A 20,591-nucleotide genomic window follows, 5' to 3' on the forward strand; every position below is an offset into this window, starting at 1 on the left:
AGTAGTATTCCATTGTGTAAATATACCACATTTTCTGTATCCATTCTCCTGTTGAAGGACATCTGGGTTCTTTCCAGCTTCTGGCTATAATAAATAAGACTGCTATGAACATAGTGGAGCATATGTCCTTGTCGTATTCATTTCTTTTTTAAGGCATAATTTTTAAAAGTGTTCTTAAAAACATTGCATGGCAGTTGATTTTTGCCTTCAGATGGGAATTCTGTATGTTAAGTAGAATCTTTACACTGTCATATTAAAAGGAGAATAATGTTAGACAGCTTAGTGGTAGAGGGCTGATCATGCATGTTTGAGGTACAATCCATATCCACCCACACTGGCAAACATTTTTAATAATAATTGAAAATATGTACAAAACAATTTGCTTAGGAAAATATACCATGAAGGAGCTTATATACCAGAAAAACATTTACATCTTTTTATGAGTTGTGACTAAGAGTAATTGATGAATCCATAGTATAAGGGATAAAGAAGTGTTATGAGAGGGAACAGAGGCTGCATTTCTTTGGGCATATAGAGAGGGTATGTATGTATGTATGTATGTATGTTTGTATGTATATATTCTGAGCAAGCACTTTCTTCTGAGATATATCCCCAGCCAGAAGAGAGGCTCTTCTTGAAGGTTTTAATTTGTGGTTTCTTAGAGGTAGCACTTGCTTTCCTTAAAAGCATTTAGAATGTCATGTTGAAGAGATCATGGAGGAAGATGGAGGACTTTCTTTTACATTGTCTCAGCCAGCATCAAGTGTTCATGGTACCCTAGGCAGTTTACCTACAGTTGGTTAAATATTTAGGAAAGGACATTTAGAAGCACGTCTTCATGAATCTGGCCTTAGCTTGGACTTTGTCAGTTCTTTATTTTATTTTCCTTTTGTTTTGATCTGAAAACCTTTAAAATATGATTCTAACTAGAAACTTTAAAAGAAATGACAAAATTCAGTAATGAAGACGCCTCATCTTACAAGTGAGTCTTTACTGGCTAATGATGAATGCTCTGACAGGCTGAGGAGCTGAGGGAACAAACAAAACAAGGCAAGGTGCTCAGTCCGCAAAGGCTTCCAGTGCTGTTGAGGGAGCAGCCTGGAGAAGCACACCCTGGGCTTAGCCCCTCTCCTCATCTAGTGTTCATTCCTTCATCCAAATTTCTTAAATACCTTTGAATACTGGGCAGTTTGCCAAATGTGGTAAGGCTATAGAAGTTAAACACTTGAATTTGCTTTTAAGCCCCGATGAGTAGGAGGTTTAATTGTTTGTTAGCAAAACTCTGAAATGGGCAGGGAACGGTTATATGAGAACAGTTACAAAGGTCTGATTCACACACACTGAGTTTGGGGCCTGAGAGGAAGGCTCTTGAGTGTGGAAAATCACAAAGATTTAAGTGCTTGTGCGAGAGAGCATATACACTGGCCTCCTGGTTTAGTAGTTTACTGTGAGTTCTGGAAAGAGGCTCCTTCCTAAAGAGCATGGACAGGTGATCCCCTATAGAGATGTAAACACTGGGCGTAGTGTCTCTGTAGTTTATAGCAAAGCCATAGGTGCTGTTGTTTTGGGGTGAGCTTCCAGTTGGGATTATAAGGTAGAAAATGTCTATAAACATAGTGCCAACGCTCTGCTATATTTAATTTGCGAAATTATTTTGAGGTAGAAAAAAATTGGGCCACAAATACAAATACTGATACTTAAAATTTTCTGTAAACAAGTTTTTGAGTTATCCTACATGATCTTTTTAAAATGGAAGTACTTGTAAATTGCTAATTTATTTCATCTAATTGCAGGTGGAGGGGCCTCAGGTGCTACCATGTCATGGGCTTTCCCTTTTCTGTTTAAATATACTGTATTTCCAAGTGTTTATATACTTGTAGCATACAGAAAAACAGCAAGCTCTTTTGTTCTTGTACCTTGTATTCTGTGGGAATGTGGACATACAACCCTTACCCCAACCCCTGCCAACCGAATACTTACTGTTTCGATCTCTCTCTCTCTCTCTTCTTATATTCACTGCCCATTGTTCCTAGAAAACCACAAAGCTTGCATTGACTGGTTGAAGAGCATGGTTCTCCAGTCTCAAGGCCTGTGCAGTTGACCTATATAATCTCACCTCTTATTAATTCATTGCATCTGTCTGTCCAAGGTGCAGTGCTCCTGTGTACTTCCTCATGATGCCTTCCTGTTTAGAGTGCTGTCACAAGTCCTCTCAGGACCAAATTATTTCTGCTGCATTCATACTGCAGCTAGCAACACTTGCACTGATTTGGGGACTTTAAGAGAGCAAGTATTTACACCTTCTCTTTCCACTTAGGGTTTGTACATGCCTGCCTGACTAACCCGGAAGTCAGGAAGTGAGGGGACTTTGTTTAAAATGGTATAACTCTGAAGACATGGGCACTGTTTCCAGCCTCCTCCAGAGAAGAAACGAAGTTGCTTAGCTTATTTGGACCTATAAACCCTGTAAATCTGTTTGGTCATCTGTGTGTCCAGGCCACAGTATTGGGCTCTTCTCTCCTTTGTACTGTCTTTTTATTTTATACTTTAGACAGTAATGCCACAGACAGTGAGGATTTTCTGCACCTTTTGTGATTTTCTTGGAGATCCAAGAAATTTGCTTGGAGATGATTTTAAAAAGATCATGTAGGATAACTTTCTTGGAGATCCAAGAAATTTGCTTGGAGATGATTTTAAAAAGATCATGTAGGATAATTCAAAAACTTGTTTACAGAAAATTTTAAGTATCAGTATTTGTATTTGTGGCCCAATTTTTTTCTACCTCAAAATAATTTCGCAAATTAAATACAGCAGAGCGTTGGCACTATGTTTATAGACATTTTTCTCTTTCTTTTTAACAGCTACATAATATTCCATAGAAATATCATAATAAATTAAAACAAATTCTAAAAGCACGAAAATGTACATGTTAGTTGTACAATATGTAATTATTGTACATAAAATGATAAGCTGACTACAAAAAGGATAAACTTGGTAGATTATTGAAATTTTAAAAATAGTGTATTCCCAGATTTCTTTTGGTTTAAACTCTTCTGGGAAATAATTTCCCCAAGCCCTAAAGAGATTCATGTTAAGTGGTGTTCAGATTGAAAAACAATTGACAAATACTTTTACTTCTTAAGGAATCAAGATAGTATTTAACAATTTTCAAGGAAATGGTAAAAATGAAACAACACAGCCAGTTGAGGTGAGTATATGCTTTGAAAGTAGACCCACTCAGTCTTAAATTTTCACCTCAACAAGATTTGGCCAAGTGATTTCATCCTGCTAGTTTCCTCATTGATAAGGGAGACACATTGATATTAGTACCTACCTCATTAGTACCTACCTCATGGGGCTTATGAAAAACAAAATGAAATGTATTTGATACAAATGGGAATCATACACATACACACACACACACACACATACATATGAGGTATCTCTTGTTCTCTCTGTCAACATGATCAGACTTTGGCTACAAATAGTATCTCAAATACTGTACTTCTTAGTAAACTTGCTAGGACTGCATCATAGGCTTATAGAAGAGCTCCTGGTCCTAACTATAGCCTTTGTCATCGTTGTTCTCATCTTCTTTATTTCTTATCCCTGGTCTTTCACTCAACACCTTGTCATTAAGGACCCCTGTTCCTGCTCGCTCAGGTCAAGTGGATGGATACTAATCTACTCTAATACACACATACAGACACACACACACACACACACATACACACACACACACACACACACTGATATAGATTATATACATTTATATAATAGAGAAATTAGAATATATATAGGACTTAGAATCTACGTTATTAAGCAAGGTCACATGACCTCAAAAACAAATGAATCACATCTTTTCTCTCATGCAGAATCAAGTCACTAACGTATGTGTAGATGTTGACAAATGTACTTGTGGATACCCTGTAACATGAAGAAAAGCTAAGCACAAGGGAATGATGTGGTCGTTGATTTCAGGTCATTGATGAGTTAAGGGAACAGAGTAGTTTTTTCTGATTGAAATGTTGTCATAGAGTTTGGGCTTTTTTTTTATTAGATGAATACATAAAATATATTCAATACTTAAAGAGTAAAATTTAATATGAAAAATCCTAGATTCTACTTTGAGTTGCAGTTCTAACAGAACATAAGTTCATTACCTTACATAGGCTTTGGGTCTGGTATGTAGTGTTTTTATTTATTTGCATTTTTATAATAAGGCTTATGAAAAGAAAAATGGAATGTATGTAGGGGAATTTTGATCCTTTTCACAGTATCTGGCATACATCAGGTGAACACTGAATGCAATAAATGTCTATTTATAATGATTAAGGTAAGAATTCTAGTTGCTGGATTTTTGACCAATTCCATCTTTATGTAACTTGTCACTATGCCTTATAGAGTGAGTGATCTTAGCCAATGGACATATTTGCTTTCTTCCTTAACTCTTAGGATATGGCTTGGCTTTGCAATCTCTGGAAAGCAGGGCATGGAAACACTGTTTTTTCTATGTACCGTATATAGAATGCCCAGTGCTGGAGTTAGCCACGAGTCAGAGTATCTACCAGGGCTTGTGCTTGGAAAAGTTCATTGTCTGGCTCATGGGGCTATATGCAAAGAGCTAGAATCTGTCCAACTGTTGATGACTTCCAATCTTACCTATTTTAAGTTCTCAGTTTAAATACAATTTGCCTGGGAAGTTTCTTGAAAGTTTAATATTTGGTTTTGTCAGGTCAGTAGGAGAAACTCTGGTATACCATGAGTTTTCAATATATGGCCACTGCTTTAAACTCTGCTGTCAAAGCAATATGGTAGACCCAAGCCTAGAAAATGGTCCTGGTTCTGTTACCAACTCATTTTGTGTTCAGCCTCAGTTTCCTTGGTTGTAAAGCAATCATATTAAATTAGTCACCCCCAACCTCCCTGCGGGATGCCTCAAATTACAAAGGCTAAGACACCCAGGCTCTGCACTGCTCTTCCCCCATGTTCAGAATTCACATCTTCATTTTTCAGAGAAAAGATTTCCATTGATTGAAAGAAAATGCAATGGAAAACATGTGGAGCTGTGCATGGTGGTGCACACCTTTAATCCCAGCACTCAGGAGGCAGAGAAAGGTGGATCTCAGTGAGTTCAAGGCCAGCCTTGTTTAAATACCATTTTCCTTTGTGTGTGGGAATGAACTCTCCATATGTAGTACTTGAAAGGCTCAAGTAGCCAGGCAAACAACAAAATGAGGAAAACAGGTGATGGTTGAAGAGACTGGTGGGGGAGGGGTGCCTGCTAAAAAGACAGTAGCTTCTGTTCCACCCCAGTTAAGAGTTGTTGAAAAGGAATATTTATGCTATACCTTTAGTTTCCCAACACTTACCTTTTGTCTCTGTCTAACTCACCCTTTATATGTGAACTTTATATGTTGGCCATTAATTAAAACACAGGCCAAACAAAAATGCCCAAAGCCATCTAGTTTGAAATCTATACACACACACACACACACACACACACACACACACTGTGCATATGTGTGTGTGTGTGTGTGTGTGAGAGAGAGAGAGAGAGAGAAAGAGAGAGAGAGAGAGAGAGAGAAAGAGAGCGAGAGATTCATATTTGTTGAGTATCTATGTCTAGAAACTAGGTAAACCTTTTGTACTAACCAAAGTATTTGGTTTTCACAATGATTCTATGAATTACTTCTACTACTACCATTTGGAGGTAGAAAATTTGGGTTAAGTGATTTGGTCAGTAAGTAAAAGCTTCTACAGATGGTCAATCCTATGTTTAAAAAAAGTCTCCTTGCTGGACTTCTAACCACATACACAGTTGACTGCTGGGCATGCAATGTGAATAAATGGCACATGGGCTGCTGTATGGCAGAAGCTGCGGAGTCATATGGAGATAGCTGTATGATACCAGTTCAGTGCATACATGTGCATGATAGGATAAAATACTGAGTACTGTGTACTTTTATACTTTATGATTTTTTAATAAAGCTCAGTTAGATCATTGTCATTTTTTAAAAAGAAATTTTAGTCTTTCTCTTTGCTGCAAGCAAACCAGACTCACTGAGCTTTGGATCTAGTACCATCTGTGTCCAAGGGCAAATACCCCTTCTCCTTGCCATCTATAAACCCCACTCATGGAAAGGCTCCAAGTCTTGAGTGATGATCACTTCCTCTGGGCTAGAGTATGAAGAAGAAAGTAAATCTAGCAGGAGTGGTAAATCCCCACAGACATCTATAAGTACTTGAGGTCAGAGACTGCATCTTTTATAGTTTGTCTACATACCAAAGTCATTAATATGAAGAGTCATCTTAGCAGTAGTGGTTGTAGTAGCGAAAATAATACAAAGAAGTTAGTCTCAGTCTGTGCTTTGCTATCCGCTTTCATGATGCCTAGGACTCAGGGATGTGTCTTTTGAGAAAGTAATGTGAAATCATCCCTCTCATGCTCCTCCTTTATTTCTGCTTTTTTCACCTAACCCTCATAAAATGTGTTTCAACCTTCACAACTCTTGCCTATAGGAATAAAACTATAAGATATTAGGAAGAAAAATAAAAATACTGTGGGGGAAAAAACCCTGTATGTTTATCTGTTTAGGTTGTTTCCCAGGGGCTTTTTAGGATACTTCAACACTATAACTTTTGTTTTTCCTTCTCTGAAAAAAAATATTTTCACTGTATATATTCATTGTGCATATACGCACATTTTATACATGTATTTGCTATTCATTGAGCCTGTCCTCCACTGCACTCCCCCCTCACTTTCCCCTTTCTAGCTTATCCACTTGATGTGGGGTGGGGAAGAAGGAAAGAGCCAGTGACCCTGACAGTATTCTTCTTGACAGTCCATACCCATCACGTGAGTGGAAAGTACCAAAAAACCCATTTTCAGAACTGTATCTCGAGTCTCTGGCTCCTGAAGAAAACCAGTGTGGTTCTGATGTGGGACGGGAAGAGTGGTTTGCATTGGCACCGGCCCTGCGGGTTCTTTGGGGCTGGAGCACACACAGCTGTGGGTTACAGATGCTTGCTCTTCACTATTAATGTGGCCAGCATGTGAAACCATGGCACCGCAATACTACACAGAGGTCCACGCCTCTGATAGTTTGAGAAATAACTCCCAGCTGAAGGAATTTTTTCTTTGAAGGGCTGGAATACATTCCAGAACAGAAGGTCCTCTTTCAGAAATGGTAGAATTAACCACTGATTAATTCTAGTCTAGTGATGTTGGACTGGGCATTGGGGACTGCATCACATGTATCTAAGGGCTTGGCAGCTTTAACCAAAAATATAAGGGGAGAAAAAAAGAAATGAAAAAATAAATTAAAGTTCCTTTAAATCTTTGGTTAATAACTTCTGCATTCCTTACTGCGTGTATATCACAGACCTTGTTGTACACACTCTCAAGGCATTGCATAGTTTCTTTGAAATCACAACTGCAAAGCATTAGTAGGAGCTGTCATCTGAGTTGAGGTATGATAGACATGTTTCTACCAATTATTATTTCCCTGAGGATGGGGGAATCAGAGGCCTGTATATACAAACAGAAGAAATGTGTATGGTGTTGGGTATCGCTTAAAGTTCAGTAACAAAAATTATCTTCTAGACAGGAATTTCTTCTCTCTCTCTCTCTCTCTCTCTCTCTCTCTCTCTCTCTCTCAACGTATGTGCTCCCTTCTAATGGTATACTTGAGAGAGGGTCTTCCATCTGCCATTGTTAGTGAGAATGTTTTCTCATCCAGGTTACAATTTCCATTGAAATAGTTGCATACAAGTATTCAGAAGTTAGTTTATTGACTCTTATTGCACTTCAGGGTATCTAATAAATAATTTATTAGCTTGATGGATATGTGGCTACCTAACTATGGAGCATGAAATATGCACTGTTTCTCTAATACACTGTAGGGAGACTTGTTTATAAAGTATTTAGTATTGGTTTTATAATGCACTGTTGACAACAGGAGACCACGAAGCTCAAAGATCAATCTCATTTTGGCCCACAGTATTAATGCTACTTTATAAAGCTATATGACAGGTCACTTAGACAGCGGTCCTTACAGAAAGGACTCTGTTAGGAAGGCTGGTTGTAGTGGCTGCCAGCACAGCAGATAAATGTCTTTGTCCATGTCCCTGAGGTGTTTGTTCAGTGGCTGTTGATACTGGCCATGTGATGGAACTCATCTTTTCCCTGGTCTCTAGAGGGATTCTGGACTAAAAGTGCTGAGTTCTCCTAATGCAATCCTCACTAATTGGGTAGAGAGTTGATGTGACTTTGGATCACATGGGCCTGGAGGTAGGAGTCAGCAGTAAGGGATGGGGGGCTTACCTCCTCAGCTTTGTCTCATGTCTGCTAATGAAGCAATATTCTTAGACATCTCCTCTCTCCTTAATTCAAATCATATATGTGATATAGTTCAAAATATTTCCAGTTTTTATTTGTTTTGGGGAATTTCTTTAGCCAGGAGTAAACTTGCAGCCATTTTTTTTAAAAAAAAAAATGCTCTGTATATATTTAGAATTGGGTTTATGAATAAATAAAGATCAAATAATTTGGTCTAAAATGTATTCTTGGCATTTTAATTCTTTTACATGAACTCATCAGTGTGGGAATGTATGTGATCACTATAGTTCCCAAAGTTCTGTTTCTTTCCTGGGCTATATGTTCTGGAGCAAGGCATTACTCTCTGCATTCAGAACCCTTTATTGGTTTTCAGTATTTCAGATTTCAGTGTCAGTATTTCCAACTCCTAACTACACTGCCTTTAAAAAATTCTTTAAATTTTAAAAGATAAATAAATCTTAGAGAGAGAGAGAGAGAAAACGAATGCACCTATGTACATACATATGTATGTATGTATGCACCTGATTATCAAATCCCCTGGAGCTATAGTTACAGCAGGTGTGAGCCATCTCATGTAGGTACTGGGAACTAAACTTGGATCCCATGCAAAAAAAAAAAAAAATTGTACATGTTCTTAACTACTAAGCCCAATGCATTGTCTTAAAGCCAACATTGTCTTGACTGGGAGGAGACTTCCTAAGTACTTTCAGGGGCAGCCCTCTCTGCAGTTGACCTGTCTTCTGATCACCACTCATGGATTCTGACCTTCATTGTGCCTTTTTAAGTAGACTGTTCCTTTTCTCTTCTCCAGTTGTTCTCTAGTTTGTGCTCTTAACTGGAGTTGTAATATCTGTGTTTCTTTTTAAAAACATTAAGTGTATTTATTATTGTTTTAAGTAAAATATAATTACATCATTTCTCTCCATTCCCTTTCCTTCCTCTAACAACTTCCATGGCCCACCCTTGCTCCTTCTCAAGTTTCTGGCCTCATCTTCTTTAATTGTTACAATATGGCAGGGCCTGAACAAGGACAATGGGGGGGGGGGAAGTGGAAGAGGGAAATCCCGTGGGACCCCAACCTCAGATAAGAACTACAGGCAACTAAGGGATGCTGAGAGAGGTTGTCTTCCCTATGGAAGATGCCCTCTCATTGGTTATTCAATGCCAAGTGTCTGGTCCTCAAAGCATGTATATGCAAGCAACTGAGTAGACTGAGTAGGTCCTATTTACACACACACACACACACACACACACACACACACACACCAATTCCTGAATTTCTTTGTTTTTGTTGGGTTGAGACAGGGTTTCTCTGGGTAGCCATGGCTGTCTAGAACTCACTCTGTAGACCAGGCTAGCTTCAAATTCAGAGATCTACTTGCCTCTGCCTCCTGAGTGCTGGGGTTAAAGGGGTATTCATCACTGCCTGGCCTTAATGCCTGAATTTCTTACCAGGGAAAAATTTCTATATCATTCCTTTGTGTCTGAGGGATTTTTTTCCTCTCTTCAGAGAACCTTTTCATTTGTGTTCTTACCACATTCTCTCCTAGGACCCTTTATATCATTTTCCCTCTGGCTTAGATCTTCAATATCCTCTTAACTGTCTTGGTACGCTTCGCTCACTCTAGATTTTTCTTTTTAAACCTCCTATAGTGGAAAACAAGCTGTCTGTTCCTAGGGACACTTCTTTAAACCCTGCTAGCTTTTCAAGCCCCAAGGTTATTTTACTGTTCCTGCCCCAAATCACACATTCCTTTGCTCCTCAGACTGAGCTAAACTGTATTCTCCTTTCTCTAGAAGGTGCTGCCAGCCAGATCCCTAGTGTCACACTGGCTCTTGTGATCCACATGTTTAATCGTGTGTATGTGTCTGCATCTTGGGAGGGGGGCTTGTGTGTGCACATACATTCAAGTGCCTACAGAGGCTGGAAGAGGACATTGGATCCCCTGGAGTTGGAATTAACAAGATTACAGGCAGATGTGAGCCACCCAACATGAAAACTAACTTGGGCTCTCCACAAGAGCAGCGTGCTCTTAACCAGTGAGCTATCTGTCCCATGTCCTTACACATGTCCTGTCTGTCATTCCTAGGGCTTTAATTTCATTCCCACGGTGTCTTTTGTGTTTTGCTTTTTTTTTCATCAGTCTTATCTGCTTATTTTACCTGTTTATTATAATAGTTCCCTGATTGATCTCTTAGCTTCCTTTTAGTTATGTTTTAATGTGTTGTCATAGATGTACTTTCTTTAAAAATATTAATATTTGCCCTGTGTTGAGGTTGTCTTTTTGTAGAGTTGGTTGATGACTTTGTGGATAACAGAATAGCAACTGAGTGGACTGTGGGACTCTTACCCATAGTTCCATTACCCACGCATCTTCCCATTTATTACTGCTTTATCCATCATCCTCCCTGCGCCCTAGTGAAACTAGATCACTTCTCTAGAGGAATATTGGTGGTCTCTCAGGGCCTAGAACAAAGGCAGCCTTTGCTTAGATACTTCTTTCACATATCAGTGGGAAGGCATCCTTCCCTAAATCATAAGGATCTACTGTGCTTGCCTTAACACTATCTCTATTTATGTTAGGTCGTTTTCGCGCATGGCTTTTATTCTGTAGTAGATTATAAACCTGTGAGCAGGGATCATGTCTTATTTTGGTGTCCCCACAACTTCCTGTACTTGGTATGTGAAGCTTGATAAATAGTTCTTCAACAGTGAGTAAAAAGTTTTATAATGATTTTCTTGATGATTAGTAGAAGAAAATGGAGTAAGTTGGGATATTGACTGGAGTGTGGCTCAGTGGTAGAACTTGTGTTTGGCAGCCCCGGTGTTAGATACCCACATGACTGTCCAGTTCCTCCTTAAAGAAAGAATCTTAAGTGCAATGCTGGTTTGGCTTCTTAGCACACAGGCTTGCACTCAAGAAGCCCTGAGTGGCTCCCCTGTCCTGTCACCCCTCAGTGAGCTATTCTGTTATTCCTCATTGTTGTTTTCTTATGGTTCATATATTTAACTGTTGGTTGCTATACACCTTAGTAATTAACTCTTTTTACAAGTGTTTGAGTGGTCAGAGGAGTATATTATATCTGTAGTTTTTAAGATAAAGTATCTTGATGCAACCAGGATTTCTGTAAAATACTGCCTGCAGACTATATAAAATTTCCTCTTCTAATCTCTCAACAGGCACATTTTTTGCCCTCCCCGCCTCCAAATTGCCTCAGTTACAAATCGGAAGGCAGGCTTGGTGACCAGGACTGGCAAGCACATTTTAAAGTCCCATGCTGTGGAGTTGATCCATCTCAACTTGAGGTATGTTGTTCTTTCTTATTTAAGTCACTTAAATATGCTCACATTCTCTGACTGTCCTATTGAGGTTTGTTCCCACATAATTATTCTTTGTTCCACCCTCTTACTGTCTTTCACACTCATGTGCACGCTAGGAAATGAATGTGTTTACTTGCTTCTCAACAGTTTTTAACCTCTGAAGATACTGCATGAAATAGAATTTTGTGGCAATAATTCGCATGATTTTGATTGTGATAAAGTGTCTTCTTTTATTTCATCCCCTTTTTCCCTTTTTCATTTTTTACACATAGTTCTAGGGAAGATTTATTCTAATTGTCACTGTTTTTAAAATGGATGTGTTAGGGTAGTAATCTTTGAGAATTGAAATGTAACACATATGTAACACACACAGAGACACACACACACACAGACACACACATACACGTGCAGACTAATGAGTTTCCCTAAGATGATCATAACCAGGACATCAGCTGATGGACAGACAGTGCAGTTGTGTGTGAAAAGCTTCCTGCCTGCTTGCGTCCAGCCGAGGTCCTACACCAAAGGCCCCCACTCTCCTATTTAAGTTTTTTTAATTTGAAAAACAATCCAGAAATCATACAAATTTTCTTTGCATCAATGTTTTTCACTTAAATGTATGTTTGTGTGGGCATATGCATGATTTTGTGTGTAAGCATGTTTTTGTGTCTAAGTAGTTTGTAAGGGCTTGTGTATGTTTGTGTATGTATGCATGTATGTATATGTGTGTATGTTCTTGTATATGTGTTTGTTAGTATGTGTGCATGTGTTTGTGCATGTATGTGTGCGTTTGTGTGTATTTATGTATGTATATGTGTGTGTTTGTGAGTACTTGTATATGTGTTTGTATGTATGTATGTATGTGTGTGTTTGTGTGTGTTTGTGTGTATTGAGCCTTGTAACAGGGTTTTCTTGTGCAGAAGTGAATCTCAATCTTCCTTCTTGACAGTAATTTAAACTATTACTGTGACATTTTTACTAGAGCTGCCAGCATCTCAGGCTACAGTTTTTAGAAGGAAGTAAATAAAAGCATTAATATTATCTTTACAATCCCACAACTTTCGTGGTCATATGAAAGTAATTCCCCAGTGCACTTCCATGCCCCAGCCTGTTGGATTTTTGTCTTTTGCTTTTGCTTTTTATTTTTATCCTCATAGTCATTTAAGGAAAGATACCACTGATTCTTTCAGAAGATTTTTCTCACAGGACATCAACTGAAGCTTGTGATAGTAAGACAGCTTTTGTCACTGCTTGTACACACAAAAAAATTAAAGTCACTTTTTTACTTTTTAGATCAAAACAAAATAGGAAAATGTTTGATCTTTTGTAGGCATAAGATTTGTACTGACTGAAGATGCTTTTCTGAAATGTGAATCTTGATTCCAAGGGATTCTCATTTCCTTAGCATTTTGTAAGCTACCTGATCTACTGTACCTAACCACATCTGTCCATTTTCTGATCTTTTGCATCCATGGATTATAGCCTTTTAACATTTCCTGGAAGTGCATTCCAGCGCTCAGCCCTGACTAGGGTGTCAGACACAGCATCTCAGGCAAGTTAGACAAGTGTCAATTGGAGCATTTTCTCCTTTTCAGTAAAGCGTTTAGGTAATATTTTCCTAAGGGGAATGTTAATGTCACTCTCTGAAGTAGTTTGAACCTTGTTTAAGGGGCTTGTGTTCCTTTTCTGGTCACATAAAGATATTTTTACTGCATAAGGTTTTCTCTGTCAGTATTGGTCACCATTTTCTTCTCTCAGTGCATAGCAGCTGTTATATATGTCTCGTGCACTGATGTGATTGGTGTTCCTGTGAGTTCACATCTGAGTATTTAGTATGTCTATAATGGTTTGGCAGAAAGCTGACTATAAATGAAGGCATGGGTACTCTTACTTAAAAATTGAACAATGGTCTTATTCCTCAGAATCTTTGGGCTGTTTTGGCTGAAGCTAGTATATGTTGAAATGTCCAACTAGGTTGTCAAAGCCATCTGGCATTTATATATAGTTATATATGAATATTATAAATATGAAGGAACAAGTGAATTCTAACACAGACTCTTGGAGGAGAAGGATTGAGATGCCAATCAAAGATGATAACATGAATTTAGATTTTTCTTCTCCTTTTCATAAAGACCCTTTAAGCTAATTTTAAATTAGCTAATTCATGGACTCTAAACCTAAATTCTTACCATAAAGATTTTAATAGAAAGAGTAATAGACTGTGTAGTTTAGATCGTTTACATATGACACTTGGTTACATTTAGTTGTTGGCGTGCATGAATCATATATCTTTTTGAGGATAGGATCTCACTCCTATCTGCTTTGAAACTCACTATAGAGATCAAAGTGGCCTGGGATTCACAGAGGTCTGCCTGCCTCTGCCTCCCAAGGGCTGGGATTAAAATCTGAACCACCATGTACCCCCATGTACCCCCTGCCATGCATCATCCTTTTAACCTGAATTAAAGACTGCTACATACATGTCAGTCTGCTACTTACAGCTCAGTCACCGAATAAACTGAAACAAGAAAAACAATTGCTAAATAAGAAAAATTTTCCTGGTTCCTTAAAATTTAAACATGAGGACCCATGATTACCAGATGTTACTGTTTGGGAACATTGGCAATCGAGACACAGTTGTCCATCTCTTACAGAGATCGAAATGGAAAGAAAGAAATTGGAAATCAGTTGGCAAGCAAAGATTTAGGTGTAAATATTAGGTGAATCTTAATTGTAACAATGAGTATCTTTACATTAAGGAAGATAATTCATAGAGGCAGGCAGATCTCTGTGAGTTCGAGTTGAGGCCAGGCTGAGCTACATAGTAAGTTCCAGGACAGTCAGAGCTATGTGGAAAAAACCCTGTCTCAAAAACAAAACGATACAAAGCACAAACAAAAACACCTGTAACAACCAAACAAAACCGAAAAGATAATTCAGATCTTGATCTTTTATTTATCATTTTTTATTTTTATGATCTTTTTTGGTTATTTTACTTATTTACATTTCAAATGAACAACATTATCAACCAAGCAGCTCTTGATCTTAAGAAGTACTTTTAAATGTCATTTCTTCTTTTTTCCACAGAGTACACATAGATGTGCTTGTGTACTCATTATGTTTGGGTTTATATGTGTTAAGGGAAACAAATATTTTACTGTCCTCTCATCAAATTGTATAAACATAGATAACTATACAATTATAAAGCAAACAAAAAAGTGGAAATTAAAATTTAAAATTGAAATTATTATTTAAAATTTAAAATTGAAATTATTATTAGCTTTACTTTTTCCTATTCTTTATATTGAACCAAATTTGTTCCTCCTTAACTTTGTGTCTGAAAAGAAATGGCACAATAAAATAGGGGTGTCAGGCTTCACAAGGGGAAAGGGTGGCAGGCTTCCCTAGGGGAAAGGGTGGCTGTCAACCTTCTTCCTTAGGAGTATGGAAGTGAGGGAAATATCTGTTCAGAGGAGTTTTCCTTCATTAGTTCTTTCTCCTTTTTTTCCCACTTAACACATCTGTTAGCATTCCACACAGACCAACAGATGTTGCAAAGCAAGTCCTACACTTCGTTCTCAAGAAAAATGACATTTCCTCAGTTGCCTGCCCCACCTCTGTGACTGAGACCAGCCTGCTGCTCCTGCATAATTTGCATATATTAAGTTATGTGCCTTAATGCATTAGGAACCTGAGCTTCAGCATTCCTTTATATGTTAAGGTCGCATGTCATTAGTGACTAGTTTACAGGTTGCCTTAGAGTTCTGAGAAGGAAAGAGATTTGAGGATGGCAACCTGATTCTGTACACTGAGAGTGGATAGCCAGTTAGCAATATTTTTTCTATAAAATAGATGAGTTACAGAAAGCTTGAGCTGTCCCACCACGAGGAAGTGCTGATTGTCATGCGATGTGAAGCATCATTTTTATTATTTTGGCAAGAACAGGGACAGTTTTGTCTTGACAAGCCATTAGATAAATACCAGCACGTGTCACATGAAAAACCACTGATCTTTAACCCAGGTCTGTACTTAACCAAGCTTTGGAAGTAAATTGTGACTGAAGGAAGAGCAAAGGCCAGTACACTGTCATTACAGATTACAGAGTCTGCTAACAGCGGGAGAACTGAGCCCAGGGAGTCACAGGTATGGTTCTGTAAGCTGTCAGTAGTCCTGCGGATGCTTCTTAAACTGTGTGCACAAGCCATACATTTATTTTATATTTGTTCAGGATTTACGTTGTAGCCCTAGCTAGGGAGGAAAAAAACTGAAAAAAAAAGAAAGAGAGAGAGAGAGAGAGAGAGGGAGGGAGGGAGAGAGAGAGAGAAAGAAAGAAAGCCTTCAAGTGCTTTCTTAGTGCAGGGCCTGAGTTTCTTAGCACAGAACCACGACCTTTATATAGCTTCTATGTTCCCAGTCACAGAATGACCTTAAGAAAGCCCTGTGTTTTGAAGAAATTAAATCCAGTGAAGAAAAGTAAAGTTGGGTATGGTGGAGCACACCCTTAATCCTAGCACTGGAGAGGCAGAGGCAGGCAGATCTCTCGAAATCAACCTGGTCAATAAAGTGAGTTCCAGGCCAGCCAGGGCTACATGATGATACTCTGTCTTTAAAAAAAAATAATTGTAATATATATAAAGAAATGATGGGTTATATTCCCATAAACAAACAAACAAACAAACAAACAAAAAGCAACACAATAAATAAACTAGTTTATTCCAAAAGTATATGCAAAAGAGCATTCTTTGGCCTGTCAGTAGTCAGTAACTGTGACTAACTTTTCCATCACTGTGTAATTTTTGAGAAAATAAAAGAAAAGACCCAAATTCACCTCACTACAAAATATTAAAAAGATAGTAACATTCTAAGCAATCACTTGTGGGAATTACTGCTTACAGAGCGAACAGGAAAGAACACACTGCCTTCCTCTGTTGGTGGGATTGCACTGCACCTCTCTGTAGTCTTGTTATCCTACACTAACTGAAATGCAAATTCTTTGTAACTAATTGGATCTCATTGAGGGTACATGCACAGTGTGTAGTTATGTGCAAAAAGGTTTTTAAAAGTATGAATTTCCTGTAATTACAACTTTTAATTACTATCCAAAGTGTGCAGTTAGTGCAGGGTTAGTATATATGCTTAACTTTAAAAAATATTATTAGAAGCATGACTGGTGAAATGTTTGATAAATACCAGATAAAAACAAATGTGTAATTGTAGCATCTGTAAATTGAATTTAAACTATTTTTTAAAATTAACATTTAGGATTTATAATTTGAAGCCAGTTGAGTATACTGATGGCATGTTAATAGTACAGGTTTTTTTTTAAAATAAATAAATAAATAAGTAAAAACATTGTAAGTGTTAAAACATCATTAGTTATTTCCAGAGCTGCTTACCTTGTCCACTCTCCTGGTCTTATGTTACTGTTGTAAAAGTATTTCAGAGTTGTATGTGTGTATGTGTGTGTGTGTGTGTGTGTTACTGCTGTGTGTTATGAACAAGAGTTAGTTACTCCTAGTTCTACAGTTTCTTCAGGACCTTGAGAGCTCCTTGGTGGACCTCTCAGTGTACACAGCCTAACTCTCACTCTCAGGGACTGTGAGGAGCGTCACGTGACCTTTCAGATTTGTGATCCCCTAATCTGAAGTACATGACTTTGAATCAGGAAGAAAGCAATAATTGTGAAAACGATGTTTATCCCCATGGCCTAGTTGTAAATAACTTGGATACAAATGATTTCAGAGGGTTATTCTGTAATCTACAGAATGTTGAGCCAATGGAAAGCCTCAGGAGATGTCTTGGTGCCTTGGTTTTGTTGTTAGTCATGGACCTGAGTCTCTAAAAAACAATTCAAGTCTCTTACTGGCTAGAAAAGCATCAAGGTTCTACATTTCCCTATGGAAATGGATGGCAAGTTCACATAACATATTTTGGGACTTTCTATAGGAGTCAGAATTTTATGTTCTAAAATTTATTAAAAAATGGTTTTAAACATAATAAAAAAACATAAACATTCAAGGTTTGTACTTTAGCATGTTTATATATAGCTAACTCTTTGGACTGGTGTCTGTTGTTATAATGAAGCTTTTACTTTTTTTTTTAACTGATTTTAGGAATTAACTAAAATTTTGTTTGACAAAATCCATCTAGGAGGTACAGTACTGTGTAATTGTTGTGATTTTTCTTGTGAATCTTACGAGGTATCCTGATGTTTTTTTTTTTAAAGATTTATTTATTTATTATATGTAAGTACACTGTATCTGTCTTCAGACTCCCCAGAGGAGGGCATCAGATCTCATTAAGGATGGTTGTGAGCCACCATGTGGTTGCTGGGATTTGAACTCTGGACCTTTGAAAGAACACTAAGTGCTCTTAACTGCTGAGCCATCTCTCCAGCCTTATCCTGATGTTTTTAAGGCGTGGCTACGGCAGGAATATTTAGGTAATAGTTTTGCTGCAGACTTGTTTGGTTAGACCTTGCAGTCTGAGAGAGACCGGTTTGCATACTCTGGGTAGCATTTTGTCAGAGGACTGTGGCTGGGCATAGCAGATTTGGATGTATTAGCTAGTCAACCTGATAACCCTGTACAGACTGTATTGATTTTCTAGGAGAGAGTTTATGAACTAAATAAACTTGGGGTTGGTGTCTTAATAAACTGCTTCTCTCAGTCTGTCACATTTAGTTATGGAGCTGTGCAGTTTAGAGGGGGAAAGGGCTAATTCAGTTACAGATTGTTCACAGCAGGGTCTCCAAATTAGCCCTTTGTTTTGTAATGCCACCTTGCTTGGGCTCCAGTTGAGCACATTTCTCAGTTTTGCCCTAATGAGTTGCAACACTGATAATGTGGCTGATGATCTTTCATTGATTTCACTATCACTTGCTTGTCTGGTAATTGATCCGTTGCTGAGCCTCTAGTTAATTATATCGGCTATGACATGGCCCGATCCCTGGGGAATTTCAAGTCTTGTAGAATAACAGTTTTAATAAAAGAGTCTATTACTGCAGGTGCTTGCTGCTGCATGAAAATTGATTTTTGTCTTGTGGTGTGGTGTGGTGTGGTATGGTGTGTGTGTGTGTGTGTGTGTGTGTGTGTGTGTGTGTGTGTGTGTTCGTTCGTTCATGCCCGCATGTGTGGGGGTTAGGGGAAATACCTGGGAAAGAAGAGGATCTCAGAACTGAGAAAAAGGGGTGGGGCTGGAAAAATAGGAAGAGGGAGTGAGGGAGAGTGGGGAAGGAGGGGGAAGGACTAGGAGAGAGGGAGAGGAAGCAGAAGAGGCCAGAGAGAACATGCAGGCAGAGGATACAACAGTGCTTGAGGGGAACGAGGAGGAAGCTTGCTGTTGACAGGGTCCTTAAGCCTCCCATAAATAACAGCCATTAGTGGGAAGGTCAGGAGCTGAGCAGGCAGCTTGACTGAGGCACTGAGTGCCACTTCAGAAATCAAGAGGCTAGCAAATTTTAGAGGGAGTTAAGTGGGTAATAGTAAAGGTAGAGTCACCGTTGACAACTGAAACATAGGGGCTTTTCCCGCCCTCCCCCTCGAAAGAATATTTTTATTGACCACAGGTAGACTTAATATATTTTAAGGCAACAATTCTTTGGGTTCTTGTTTGTCTCCTTTCAGATATTGAATTTGCTTCTTTTGAGACTTTTTTGTGCTTAATGGTGGTGAACTAGAGGGAAGTTTAACAGAAAAGCTTTCAGGAGATGTCAGTTCTAGAAGGGAAGGCACATTTGTGTCAACATAGCGCACGGTTGCTCATCTTTTCTCATTGTCCACTAATGACACAGGCTGCCATTGAAACGCTTTTCTGTTTCTTTTGTTGTTTCTGAGAGGAAGGTTTATTGTTATTCTTTCGTTAAGAAGGAGCGAACAGAGTGCTACATTTGTCCTCAGTATTTGTAAGTGGCTGAAGATTAATGTTCCTTACATTTTAAGTTTAGGAAGGATGGCTTTTTCCTGCTGACTACTTTTATGAGATGGCATGAATTTAGCTTTCCATTTTGAAGTTACAGAGTTTATGTACAGTGGATTTTGTTCAGTTCTGCTTTTTCCATAAATAAGGGAGATAAATACTATCTAACAAATGGTTGTTTTGTTTTAAAACTGGTTTAATTAAAAATATGACCTGCTATCAGGGTTATATTTCATCAGGCAGGGAAACATTATAGAATTTTCCATAGAGGTCCTAAATGAAAAATGGCATTTTTATATGCTTTACTTTTTGCCTGAAATAGGACAGGTTTCTTTTTTCTTCATCTTTTGCCCTTTTTTTTATGATTTAAAAGGTTGATGTAGATGTCTTACCTGAGAACTTTAACAAAGGTTTTTATTCTGCATGCGAGCTTTAAGAAAAGGTATTCATTTTTCTTCTCTTCCTTCAGTGTCTCTTTACTTAACCTTCCATTTGGTAATTAATGGCTTGAGGTGCTGGGTATTAAGTGATATATATTTATTTTTGCATATGTTTAGTGTACATCTTCCATGTTTAACTGGTAGCTTTGCTTGTTCACCCTTTATAATATAAGGTCAAATCTCTGTATATTATTTTCCCTATGAGTTTATATGTGGTTATAAATAGCCCCAGCATTACGGTGTGACTTGTGGCAGCTAATATTTAAAAAGCCACTAAGCAAACTTTATGTTCTCCTCCAGATGAATCTTTACTTGCTTCCAGTTTAATTAAAAATATTTAAGTGTCATAGTTTTGCAAGTGTTAAAGAAAGGACTGGTGCTGGATATAACATGTTACAGCAGAAAGCATTGTTGGCGAAAATTCCCAGGGAGGAGCCCTGGCTTTCCCTGGCCTTGTGGGTGGTGATCGTGGCAGTCCGTGGAGTATGCACCAGTGTGTGTGTCTATCTGTGTATCTGGAGGGGGGTTAGTACAGTGTCATTTGGTGCCTGACAGTGGAACAGTGCAGTTG

At 38.3% G+C, this 20,591-nt stretch overlaps 1 protein-coding gene across 1 annotated transcript in view; it reads left to right on the top strand.

Annotated features, from left to right (window-relative positions):
- The window catches only part of LOC127671280 (zinc finger protein basonuclin-2-like), a 221,189-nt gene that overhangs the window by 42,784 nt on the left and 157,814 nt on the right, over nt 1-20,591 (top strand). Inside the window, exon 2 of the mRNA XM_052166009.1 lies at nt 11,523-11,648. Coding sequence (XP_052021969.1) covers nt 11,523-11,648 — 126 coding nt within the window. The remainder of the gene's footprint in view (nt 1-11,522; nt 11,649-20,591) is intronic.

This window comes from Apodemus sylvaticus, chromosome 20 (genome assembly GCF_947179515.1).
Source record: "Apodemus sylvaticus chromosome 20, mApoSyl1.1, whole genome shotgun sequence".
Classification (NCBI taxonomy): Eukaryota; Metazoa; Chordata; class Mammalia; order Rodentia; family Muridae; genus Apodemus; species Apodemus sylvaticus.